Genomic DNA, 12,598 nt, shown 5'->3' on the forward strand with positions numbered 1-12,598 from the left:
TTTACAACAACCAACTTTCGTATTCTGCAATAAGTGGTGATGTTTTATGAGACAGCGGGGGTTTGCATTCCGCAAAGAGGAGCGTCTAATTCACAATCCTCTTTCTGAAGGTCAAATGTCGAATCACGTTGATCCACGATTGCACTGACGCACACTCGCTTTTTGCGTTTCAAATTATATTATAACGTCGCTTCTTTTTCCGCCGTCAGCAGGAATGCCTGCTTAAAGTGTATCTTTGAGTGAACGTAATAAACTGGCTCTTTGCTCTGAGCGACTCGTGATGCATGAAATGCAGCTACTGGCTTCATGCGGAAGCTTTTTTTTGTTTTCCCTCAGCGGGATCTGTAAGTTTCATGCCCGGTCGGTTTCACGTCGAGCGGCTCAAACACACTGACCTGCGTCTGGTCCTCCAGACGGGCCTTTCGGGCCAACGACGGTACAGTAATTTGTCTATATATATTTTTTTTTCCCACATGGAGGATGGAAAGGAGAAGAGAAGTGATTGATCGGATGAAAAGTGACGGCTGCAGACACACGGGATCCGCATGACAACTTGGGATTTTAAGTCAACTCACCTCTAAGTTCCCCCTGGCTTTCTTCAACACGCCGTGGGTGAGAGACACTGCAGGGAGGAAACAAAAGCCATGGAGTCAAGACACCTGAACGGATGGCGGCGCGATACACACAGTGTTTGTCCTCATTGTGATCCGTCTTCACACACGGCCGTCAAAGACCCCGGCGTGACAAGGAAGGCTCGTACATTTTGGTGACGCTCTTGACTGAAGCTGTGCTCCGACTTAAACAAAATGGTAACAAAAAGTAAATATATATATGCATATCTATATATTATGTATATATATATATTATTTTATATATACATAAATACATATGTGTATATATGCATATACATGTATATGTATTGATATAAACACCTATATGCACATATAGGTGTGTATTTAGATATATATATAATACATATATAAATGTGTATATATATGTTTGTGTGTATATATGCATATAAATACATATATAAACACACATACATGCATATATATATATTTATACACATGTCTGCATATACATACTAACAAATCATACATATAGACATATATACACACACATACATCCATAGATAAATATGTATATTCATATACATACATATACAGAGAAAAGATAGTGAATATATTGGTAGACGGATGCTGGAATTGGAGCTGCCAGGCAAGAGGTCTCGAGGAAGACCAAAGAGAAGATTTATGGATGTAGTGAGAGAGGATATGAAGGTAGTTGGTGTGAGAGAGGAAGATACAGAGAATAGGGTTAGATGGAGAAAGTTGACTCGCGGTGGCGACACCTTACAGGAAAAGCCGAAAGAAGAGGAAGAAGAAGAAGATATACATACATATACGCTAGTAAATACCTATGTATATATATACGTATATGTTTATAGACATATGAATGTGCATATATTTGTATATATGTATATATTCATATATGTGTGTATATAATTATACATACTAACATAAAAATACATATACATAAGTTGTTATATATACATACATATATATGTATGTATATGCATATACATGCATGTGTGTGTATACGTGTGTATCTAGATACATGTGTCAATACATACATGCATATAAACACACACACACACGTATATATATATATATATATATATACACACACACACAAATATACACAAACATACATACTTAATATTTTTATATACATACACATATATACACCGGTACATACATATATATGGATGTATATACGTGTGTGTGTATGTGTATTTATATATATATGTATTCAGATATATACATATATATACACAATCAATTGTACATATATGCATATATAAACAAATATAAACACACATAAATATACATATATATATATATATATACACACATTTATACATAAAACATGTCTATATATACTGGTCCATACATATGTATATACGTTCATGTCTGTACATACATAATTTCTCACATGTATATATTAATCCATACATACATATATATGTATGTATGTATATGTGTACATGTATTTATATATATATATATATTTATATATACATATGTATGTTTGTATATAATTGTGTATGTGTTTATGTATATATGTCTACATAAATATATGCAGACACGTACATATGTATGTATGTATGTATATATACACATATGCATAGTTACATAAACCAATCCAGAAAATGTATTGGTTGATATGAAGGCGTCCGTACGCTGATCGATGATGACCCTCTCCATCCCCTCTTTCAGCTGGTTGGTGGTGCGCAGGCGTTTGACGGCTCCGCTCAGCATCCTCTCCTGCTGGGAGAGTCTGCTCTTCAGCCGGGCGATCTCGCTCTTCAGCAGGTCATCCTGACCCGGAGGAGGAGGAGGAGGAGGAGGAGGAGAGGGGGAATGAGGTATGAGGTCCCGGTCCGAACGTTCACCGGAGCGAGGGGCGGGCGTCTCGCTTTTACCTGCCGGTCGCTGCCTCCGTCGTCCGCGGCGACGCTCCCCGCGGGCAGGGAGACCCTCCACACCAATTTGAGCAGGCGGCCGGCTTCCTCTAACACCTGCTGCATCGTGTTCACGCTGACGGACAAACTTTTTAGGTGCTGCTGCTCCACCACCTTAGTTGAGGAACACGAGATGAGGGGAAAAAAAAAAAAAAAAAAAATCAGCTATACAGTGATCCGGTTTACTTTTCACGGTTTCGCTACTTCCCGGATTTGCATCGTGCATAGTGTTCTGCATTCTGATTGGCTAAAAAGTCACTCCGCTTCTTCTCTACCTGTGCGTCAATAACGTTGCAGTGTAACATGTACACGTGCATAAAACAGCTTGCCAAATTTACATTACGTACGTACAAATTCTCTTACAATTTCCAGTTTCTCTAAAACTCATAATGTTGACAAAACGCCCTGGAGCGCCAAAAGCACCTTGCAGGGCCCAAAAGGCAGCAGAAGATGCTTTTGATCGCAGATAAAGTTAAACTTCCGGACATGCTAAGGGAAGGTAAAAGCTACACGGCTGTAGGTCGGCATTACGGAATGAATGAATCTTCCGTTCGTTCCATAAAGAAGGAAGAAAAAAAACATAAGGACAACAGCAGCGATGTATAATAGAGTATTTAATTGTATAATTGTAAAAAAAAAAAAAAAAAAAGGTTTCTACTTCACGGATTTTGCCTATTCTTTTAGGAACGTTACCCCCGTGTAAAACAAGGGTTTACTGTACTAAAACACGGGACGGTTAAGAGTTAGAAATGACGACAGCGCCCCCACCTTGTTGTTGGAGCCCAGCTGTTTGAGAGCGCGCAGACACTCTTGCAGCTGCGCGTCCATGCAGCGCGACACTTTCTGGCCCTCTGAGATCTGCTTGCGGAGCGCGCTGTGGTCCTCGATCAATGCCAAAATGTGGCGTCCGTTACGGTTGGCCCACATCCGGTGTCCCGGCACCAGGCGAGACGGAGCGCCGGTGACGCTCTCCCCGGAGCCGCTGCTGACCGAGCCGCCGTCCACCTCTGAAGCAGCACGTTTTTGTTTAAATCCATGACGATCGCGTTTGAAAAGAAGGGAAATTCGCGCGGCTCATCCGGAGCGTTTCTCACCGTGATGGACGCTCGTGTCTCCTTTGTGCGTCTGCGGCGAGCGGCGGAGAGGGTTTTCCTGTCCCGGAGATCTGCCTCCGTCTTCGAGAACGCGCGAAGAGAAAAAAAAATAAAATTCACTTGACGTCAGATGACAGATTCCCGGCACGTCTCGGCGCCGCGTACCCGGAGAGGACAGCAGGTAGTTGATGTTGATGGTTTCCGAGCGGCCGGCTCCTCGGAGCAGCTGCTCCTCCAGTTTGTGCCGCAGCGCCGTGTTGGTCTGGATGCTCCGTTCCAGCTGCAGGCGCAGGTGTCGGATCTCCGACAGCAGCTCCCCGAGGTCCAGCGAGCCGGCGGACGGGTCGGGGTCGTGGACGGGCTGGCGGTCGGGGTCGCCGGGGTCTGCGGAGAAAGGCGAAATAAATAGAAATAAAAACATCAAACTACTAAGTGACTCCTATCCAACCCAGGTTCTATCCCTGCCTCACATTGCATATTCACCTCCTATTTTTTTTTAAATTCAATATGTTAAAACACTGGTGACGGCCTGCACTCTTGGAAACTCACAGGAAAACTGAAGAAAGTTTATATACGTTCTCTGGACGACAAAGATTTTGCTTTTTGTGTTTTGGTTGTTTTTGGGAGGCGGTGTTTATTCTTCAAATGTCAAAGCACGCAGAGTAAAAGGTGATTTTCATCACATCTTACATTTTAGTTGCTAGATGTTGTTTCTTACAGGTGATTTTAACGAAACAGAGGAAACTGAATTTATATGTTAAACAACGACTTGGTGTTTGACACCTTTTCTGATTTTTGTTTTTAATGTAAAGTGGACCCTCGATACTTCGCGGTTCGCCTTTCGTGCCCTCACTACTTTGCATTTTTTTTTTTGTAATTGCGTCTTTTTGTAGTATTTGAATTTTTTTTTTTCCCGGATGAAGTAGCCATATTCTAAGAACAAAGAAACAGAAAAAAATACGGTAAAAATTCAACTAAAATATATTTTATGAAATAAATAAAATACGAGATCTCCTTTGTATATTTAAATATTTAATTGAAGCATATTTCATTTGTGTTAATTCCTTTTTTTAACTTTTAGTTCTAAGTTGGAAGATTATTGTGATCTTGAAATATTAACTAAAATTATATTTATTATTTTTCGCTGCTCAAAATAACATCACCCTCGCGGAAGCCGGTATACCCGCCAGCCGGTAAAGTCCCGATTTGCAGATGCTGTGCGCAGAAGTTCAGGAGCGTCTCATAACTGGTCCCATAAACCAGGTAAAAGAAATATTTTTGAAGATATTTTGCAAATATTCATTTTTTATTGTTTACTGACACAGTGATTTTTTTTTCCCGATTTATTTTTAAAATTCAGGTCAAGGCTCCGCTACACGCTCTGAAAGCCCAAAGCTCAAAATGAGTTCATTACATAAATAAAATTTAATTTTCTCTGTAATACTTTGTGAATTTCAGAAGCAACACATAACACACTTATTTATACAAAGTGTAAAGGTAATAAAAAGCAATATATACAGTTGTACCTTAATTTTAGACGTCAAAAAATAATTGCGTCTCCCAGTGTTTTCTTTTCCGAGGAAACCGGGTCCAAATGGCTCTTTGGGTGTTACGGGTCGCCGACCCCTGGTATAGACAGTATAACCTCCATATTGGGAGCTTCTATAGGACTCAGGTTTGTCACGATGAGTCCCCCTTTCTTTTTCATCATTCATGTTTTTCTTTGTGGGAGACCGAGTGGCCCTACCGTTGTGTTTGTGAGCGTCGGCCTTCATCTTCTCAAACACCTGCAGCTCCACCCGCAGCGACTGCAGGAGGTGCGTGGAGTCGGTCAGCTGCTGCTTCTGGAGGTTCACCTCGCTCTGCAGCCTGGGAAGGAACAGAAAGAACGCGCTCAGACAGGCTCCGTGATAAATGACCAAACTACATGCGATGGCGTCAAAAACAATGACGACATCATGACCTGAGGAGCTTTTTAAAAAGTCTTATTGAAAACCGTCTAAGAAAGGGGCGTCAAACGTACGGCCCGCCAGGGCGTCGAAACCAAACCGGCCCATGGAATAAATCTAAAATTCGAAAAATACATAAAAATCATACACAACTTTTTTAAAATAAAAATGCAATTCCTGTATTGTCTGTGAGGGCTGCACTGTTTAAGCAAGTGTTTGCGACACGGCACGACACGATATGACTCAGAACCTCCAGCCGTTGGCAGCCATACCTGCGACTTCCGGGTCTGTAAAAAGCATTTTTAATCATTGTTAGAAATAGACCTGCTTTTCCATCGGACCAGACACCCTTATCAGCGAGATGTCGTCAAAAAAAGAGGAAAGTGGATATGGAGTGTGGGGTTCTCAGAGAAAATGGGCCACTTGTTATTTGTTTGTTGAAGTTAAAAAGAAACTTGTATGCTCGGTGTGAATGCAGCAAGTTTGGGTGCCTCGATGAGACTCGTCGCGGTGAAAAATACAACAAAATGCACAGAGAACTGAGAAGACAGAAGTCTTCTTTCTTAAAGAATCATAGATTTTCTAAAGGAACAGTTAATTACATATGAAGATTTTTATAACTTACCTGTTCTCCTTTACACTAAAACAAAGGAAATATGTGGACTTGGTGTTACTTCTAGGCCATGATTTTACTGGTCCCCCCTTGACATCAAATTAGGGCGTATCTGGCCAAAATGAGACAGTTTGTGCACTTTCTCGCACAAACTCTTCCAGCGGAGCACAGGGAGCGGAGAGCCCTTCCTTCTGGAAACTGGGCTCCGGGTTTCAGGTGTCGGCCTCGCCTGACGAGTGTGAGAGAAGCACCCGCCGTCCACGCTGGCGCTCTTTAAATGAGCAACTCTCCTGTTTCAGTGTTGTGATACTCGAACGGAAACTCTGCGGACGCGTGCGTGACCGAAGTGAACGTGCGCGTACCTGATCAGCTCCTCCCTGCTGGAGTGCAGCGACGCCCTCAGCTGTGCGCTCTCCTGGCCGCCGAGCTGCAGCCTCTCCTGCAGCCGGCTGTTCTCCTGCCTCAGCGCTTCACACTCCTTCCTGCTCTGCTCCAGCTTGGAGGTTTTCCTGGACAGAGTCTCCTTGAGCTTCTCGTTCTCTTTCTGCTTGTCTGCGGGGGGCGAGAGGCACCCGTGTCGGTGCGGGGCGCTTGTTTATTGTTTGTTTGTTTAGAAGTTTATTAGGACAGAGTACAATTACATGAAGCACAGAGGCAGAGATGTTTGTACCAGATTGTAGCTCATAGCTAATTTCCATCTGTAGTCCCGGACAATACAAATATAAAACTGTGCAAAATAGACAATATATATAAAATATACAGATAGGCAATAAAATAACTATACAATATATAAACAGGCAATAAAATATGTATTTTGCAAGTTGAAAGTGCTATTGTTGTGATAGAATACCCGTCTGGCATTGTTAGTGTGAGCATGTTTGGTGCTCCAGAATCCAATTTTTAACAGCCCGTGTAAAGGTGTGAAAATCAGTCGTGTTCTTTAGATTGTCTGGAAGCCTATTCCATTCTTTTAATCGCTAATCGGTAAAGAGGATGTTTTCGGACTCTGACCTCTCGACCCTTGGCTGAGCTGCTCCTTCAGGGTTTGGTTTTGGCCCCTCAGGAGCCGCACCTCATTGGCCAGCTGGCCCGGCTCATCGTTGCCATGGATAAAGATGTTGGTCGCTGCTGGAAAAAAAAAAAAAAAAAAAGCGTATTGCTCACAACTCCTTCACCGGTGCATAAATATAATAAACACTCCTGGACGACGAGAGGGAGAACAAACGGGAACAGTACCTGGGTCTCTCTCCGCCTCGGCCAGTTTCTTCTCCAACTGTTTCCTGAGACGGTCGTTGGTGTGGATGCTCTCCTCCAGGCGCTGGCGCAGCGCTCGGATCTCCTGCAGATGCTCTGCCAGCAACTCTGCAAGAGGACAAGCCGCAATCGGGGCATTTTTAAGGGATTACGTTTGCATGGAGGGGGGATTAAAATAATTCTAGCAAACTCCGGAGGCAGCAGTCGTGCGAGATATCCGTTTCATCGTCTGAGTGGGGCAAACTATTAAAATTCAGAATGGTGCCGATGTGTTTTCAGTGACGTTCCGTGAGTAAAACCCAAATACCTGCGTTCATGCCGCGCGGCTGCGGTGAAGCGTTCCTTAGCGATCTCACGTCTCTATCGTTTTGATGCATTTCCGGCGGCGACCCGGACCCGTCCCGGTCCCGGTCGGGACCCTCTCCCTGATGGTGGGAGCTGCTCTGAGCCATGATGGAGCGATGCAGGTCCAGCTCACTGCGCAGGGTAGCGTTGAGCTCCTCGCTGCTCCTCAGCTGCTCCTGCAGCCGCCCGTTCTCCCTCTGCAGGCCCTGCAGTTTGCTGCCGCCGGCGTCCCGCCGATCCGACACCCCTTCATCTTGAGCTCCTCCCACAGGAGGGCCAACTCGCCCTCTCTGGCTGACGGCGTCCTGGTCTTGAATTGCAGAGACGAAAACATTTTACGCTCTTAAGGTCCTTTTAAACCGCTTTTACAAGATATTCCTCCTCGTCGTATCTCTCACTTTATCCCTCCGTAGCCTTCATGCTAGCAATAGCAGCTCTAGAACAAGACATGCTCTAAAAGGCAAAACTAAATCAAGAGCAGGCTACAAAGTTGTAACACAGAGAGGAAATATGAGTTTGGGTCTCCGGGATCCTCTCACGTATCCACACGCTTCACCTGTTCCAGCCACTGTCTCTTTTTTAGAGTCAAATGAACCTGATAGCTGCCACTAAATAATGCAACTTTACACGGGGTTGCTTAGTAACCGGACACCGGCGCTGCCCTTGAGCAGCTCGCTTTGTCTGCTGCGGAGGCCTCGCTGCCACTCAAGAGAATCTGAGTGGAAAAGAAGTGTCACTACAGGCCGTGACCAGGCCGGCTGGGCCGGCGGACAAAGCCCTCGGTGATCTCAATGACAAAACAATGAGGGGAAAAAAGCGTTTTTACTTTTGATGCAGTTAATTTAACCGTCTTGAGCCTGAATCCGGATTACCTTGTTACAGCTTTAGCCTTGTTATGATTTTATTATATGTTTGCGGTCCAAAATAAATGTAATTTAATTTCAATAAATCGGAACAATGGTTAAGTGTTAAAAAGACCAAACTTACATGTATTGGAGTTAAATGTATACTTATAGAATATCGTCTTAAAAATGTGAACAATTGCAAATCGTATTTCCATTCTTTATAGCGTGACAGGCTGAAGATGCATGAAAAAGAAAATGTAGGTGAAATCAGGGCACAAAAAAAAAACAAAACAAATTCCTCTCATAAAACTGAGAAGCTAAATTTGGCCTTTTCTGCGGTTTTTCTGTCGAGCCACTGGAGAGGGTGGACGACCACCGATTGACGGGGTTTCTACCTTGCGTCGGCGGGATGCTGTGGCAGGATGATGAGGCCGGATCGGACTGGTAGGAATCGGATGGAGAACTCTGGCGGCTCCTGGGACTGTGAGCTCTGACCTGGCTCTGCAGGCTCTGGATAACCCGGTTCTTCTCCTGCAGTTCTTTTGCCAACCTGAGGACGGGCGAACGGCAGAAGTGCGGTAAACATCAAGATCCCACAACGTCCCTCGGGGCACTTGAGATTAAACCCGCGTAAAGATAAACATGCGTCTTATTACAGATGGACTCATCACTCACTAACTAGAGTTTCCTCAGCAGAGGAAGGAGAAAAAAAAAAAAAGAAAAAAAAAAAAAAAAAAAGAAAATCACTGCAAACGTCATGCCGTCAAATCCTGCACTCACGAGTCCAACCGCTCGGCCAGGGTGAGATTTTGGTGAACGAGGAAGCTCAAGTGCCGCTGCAGGAGCTCTCTCTCGCCATCTAGCTCGAGACGCAGATTATTTAACTCCAGCTGGATTCTAGCTGGACTGTCGGGAAGTTCCCTCAGCAGTGACTGCGATCCCTGCCGAGGCTCCCCGTGGCTGCCCACCGCAGTGGTAAGAAGATTAGTGTATGTCACTATTAGAGCTACTCAATTCATTTCCATATATCAGCTTAAACAATGTCTTATCGTCGGCCGATCTAAATAAATCAAACATATTTTGCGGAAATCGCAGATTGAATGGTAAACGGCTTGAGTTATATAGCGGTTTCAAAGCACTTTATGCTGGACTATATTCATACATCAAAGCATAAAAAAAAAAGCAGGAAATTAGCAAAAATATCTGAAAGTCGCAATTAAATTAGTGAGCAGTTACAAGAAAATTATAAAATGACAGTAATTAAATTTGTTTTAAGATATTTGGATCAAGGAAATTATTTACATAAAGGACATTCAAATCTGATCTAAATGATGTTGAAACTTTTTTCAAGCATTTTAATAAATTTGGACTCACAATTAACCATAATGCTTATTCATAGCTCAATGAATTTATATTGTTTGTACTATATGATACTTTACTCCATATTTTCCATTATGGCCTGGCCTACAAAAACGAGTGTAAGACATGTTCCCTTCGTTTCTGCTTTATAAGCATCATAGAGCAGTTTCTACAGTAGAAAGCAGTAGAAAGCACAAAAAGCAACACAATACATGAAAAATCCTGCCTCACAAAACTGTGTAGCATTCTGACAATGTTACTGTACGGTTAATTTTAATAAAGCGTATGAAAAGTAAATTTCCCAGTCTGGCATTTGGTCAAAATTCTCCCTTTTTTTTTTTTAACTTCACAGCACTGCGTGCATATTGCTGTTCCCTTAGTCTCTGTTTACGAGACGTCAGCGAGCCACTTAAAGGAATTATAAATGCAATATTTTGACAGACACACAGGCAAAATTGGGCCAACAGCAGGGTTTTACTCAAAAGCGCAAAACACGCACAGCCCGAGGTCAGAAGGTAATTGGCCGGCCCGTTGCAGGGGGAAGGGAGGCGAGTAAACAAGCATGGCAGCAGCTCGGTCACTGACCCGGAAAGCTCATCCAGCGTACGACATACAGCCTGACCTCAAATAAACATAAGCGGGATGCAATAAGGTTGGGATTCAAATTGATGCGTAACAAATAAGATGCCAATTTTGCCGGTGATTAGCGTAATGTGCTGTTAGCATTAGTCTCAGTTAAGTGTTAAAAATCAAGTGGTGACATGTATGGGTGTTTAATATTTAATCTGCATAAAGGCTATGATTAGTTACCTGATTATTTAAGGCATTTTTTTTTTGTAATTCTGTCTTTCCGAGTGTAAATGTACCTGCGAGACAACTCCAGACCAGCCGCATCTTCATCACCCAGACAAGAGTCTCCTGTTGGACAAAGGTAAAAGGTCAAATACCGCTCCTTTTTTTTTTTTTTTTTTTTTTGAACATCTTCTCTTCCTCGTATCCGTCAAACATTCATCACTGCTTCCTTTTTGCCGAAGCATCGCAGCAATGCTTAGTAGGACTTTAACATAAATACGGACTTTAGCATTTAGCATTTATTACATGCTTTCTCGTAAAAACAAACGAATCAAACGTGTCCAAACCGGGGTTTTTGGATTACCTTTTTCGAGTCGTCCCTCGAGCCTTTCCTGAATACTCAGACTCTTGTCCAGCTGACCTTTGACCCTTTCTCCCATGTAGTAGTCCACTTGGCTGGCCTGTAGCAGCTCCTGGAAGGCCTTGCTGAGCTCCCCCAGCTGGCGTCGCTGCAGGGCTCCCAGCCTCCGGCTCTCCTTGATCTGCTGCCTCAGTTGTGACAGCTCCCTCGCCTGGGATTGCACCAGAGAGTCCAGTCTGGGGAGGAGACAGAATGAGGCCAGGCGGCCGCGGGGGGTTCAATCGACTCCCCGCCGTCTGGGTTCCCACACTTTTGTGGACACAAATTTTTCCAGGTGCTCCTTGCGGACATTTTCCGCAACTTGGGGAGAATGGGAGACATTAATATATTCATTTCCCCCTCGTTTGACATCAGTTTCCAGTGTTTTTTTTCCCCTGTCAATTGCTCTATAAATGACAGGATCTTGAAAAAAAATTGCATAATAATATGAATCAAATTATTTATATTTTCGAGTTGTAAATCAACTCATTCAGCGTATGGCTCGGTTTTCTGTGTTTTCGGTAAAACGTGAAAAAAATTACCGTACTTGGGCAATTATCTAATTTAATTTATCCTTTATTAATGTGGGGAAATTATTTCAAGATGCTGACAAAATATATATAATCTACAGCTACAAATTAAAGGTAACTCTTTAACTTTCAGGTCACAGTTTTTTCTTTTATGTTACATATTTAGTCTTTAGGCAATTGCTTTCATTTTCGAGTAGTTACTTATCAATTGGGGTGGTGATCAATCATTTTCAAGGAAAAACATTTTTCACAAATACTATATTTTTGTCTGGCGTTCTATGTGTTTTCTACAACATCTTCTAAAAATGGTCACTTTTTTTCCCCAGATTTTCATGGACTTCATGAGAACCCTGAAATGTTCGGTTTCCGCTGAGGAGAAAGATACTGATGAAGACAAAAAAAAAATGGAAAGTAAGTAAGGCTGACCTGGCTGGTGATGCTGAGCGACTGTGTGGCAGCTGCGGTTGTTCGCCTGAGCTTCTGTTCGGGTTTCTTTCTTTTTCCAACGCTACGTTAGTCGGGCCGGTTTTACCCTTCGTCACTGGTGTGTCCATTTCCCCCTTCTCTCTCGACTGGCCACCACTAGAACCTCTATTCTGGATAACGTCCTCCTTCGACGTTCCTTCCGGAGCCGTGACGACCAACGCGTCAGAGCTGTTGGCAATTTGATCTGCGGGCAGAGAGTTCCTGCGCAAAAGACTTTGCATCTGGAGAATAACTTTAGTCTGGCTTTCCAGCTGGACTTTCAGCTCGCGGACTTGTGTCTGGAGCTGGAGGGGGTCGTCAGAAACGCCGTAGTCCCAATACGCTTGTGGGCTTTTCAGACTGACCTAGAAACAGACGTCAGCGTTTAGGATGGGCTTTCTCAAAATTAAGAGCATAAAACCTTCTGA

At 43.3% G+C, this 12,598-nt stretch overlaps 1 protein-coding gene across 12 annotated transcripts in view; it reads right to left on the bottom strand.

The window, feature by feature from the left end:
• cdk5rap2 (CDK5 regulatory subunit associated protein 2) overlaps nucleotides 1-12,598 on the bottom strand; it is a 38,373-nt gene that overhangs the window by 1,508 nt on the left and 24,267 nt on the right. For 6 of the 12 annotated variants that reach the window (XM_086151873.1, XM_086151874.1, XM_086151869.1 and 3 more), the window contains 17 exons: nucleotides 12,132-12,535; nucleotides 11,140-11,372; nucleotides 10,850-10,901; nucleotides 9,405-9,584; nucleotides 9,020-9,174; nucleotides 7,742-8,089; nucleotides 7,417-7,542; nucleotides 7,192-7,308; nucleotides 6,543-6,732; nucleotides 5,366-5,487; nucleotides 3,784-4,002; nucleotides 3,619-3,699; nucleotides 3,293-3,531; nucleotides 2,486-2,638; nucleotides 2,243-2,381; nucleotides 576-622; nucleotides 396-450 (listed from right to left, as the gene is read on the bottom strand). In XM_086151873.1, coding sequence (XP_086007999.1) covers nucleotides 396-450; nucleotides 576-622; nucleotides 2,243-2,381; nucleotides 2,486-2,638; nucleotides 3,293-3,531; nucleotides 3,619-3,699; nucleotides 3,784-4,002; nucleotides 5,366-5,487; nucleotides 6,543-6,732; nucleotides 7,192-7,308; nucleotides 7,417-7,542; nucleotides 7,742-8,089; nucleotides 9,020-9,174; nucleotides 9,405-9,584; nucleotides 10,850-10,901; nucleotides 11,140-11,372; nucleotides 12,132-12,535 — 2,860 coding nt within the window. The remainder of the gene's footprint in view (nucleotides 1-395; nucleotides 451-575; nucleotides 623-2,242; nucleotides 2,382-2,485; nucleotides 2,639-3,292; nucleotides 3,532-3,618; nucleotides 3,700-3,783; nucleotides 4,003-5,365; nucleotides 5,488-6,542; nucleotides 6,733-7,191; nucleotides 7,309-7,416; nucleotides 7,543-7,741; nucleotides 8,090-9,019; nucleotides 9,175-9,404; nucleotides 9,585-10,849; nucleotides 10,902-11,139; nucleotides 11,373-12,131; nucleotides 12,536-12,598) is intronic. The other 6 variants (XM_086151865.1, XM_086151875.1, XM_086151871.1 and 3 more) reach the window with 6 other exon arrangements.

This window comes from Fistularia commersonii, chromosome 9 (assembly GCF_037954325.1).
Source record: "Fistularia commersonii isolate RoL2024-O1a breed Wild chromosome 9, RoL_Fcom_v1.0, whole genome shotgun sequence".
NCBI classification, from domain to species: Eukaryota; Metazoa; Chordata; class Actinopteri; order Syngnathiformes; family Fistulariidae; genus Fistularia; species Fistularia commersonii.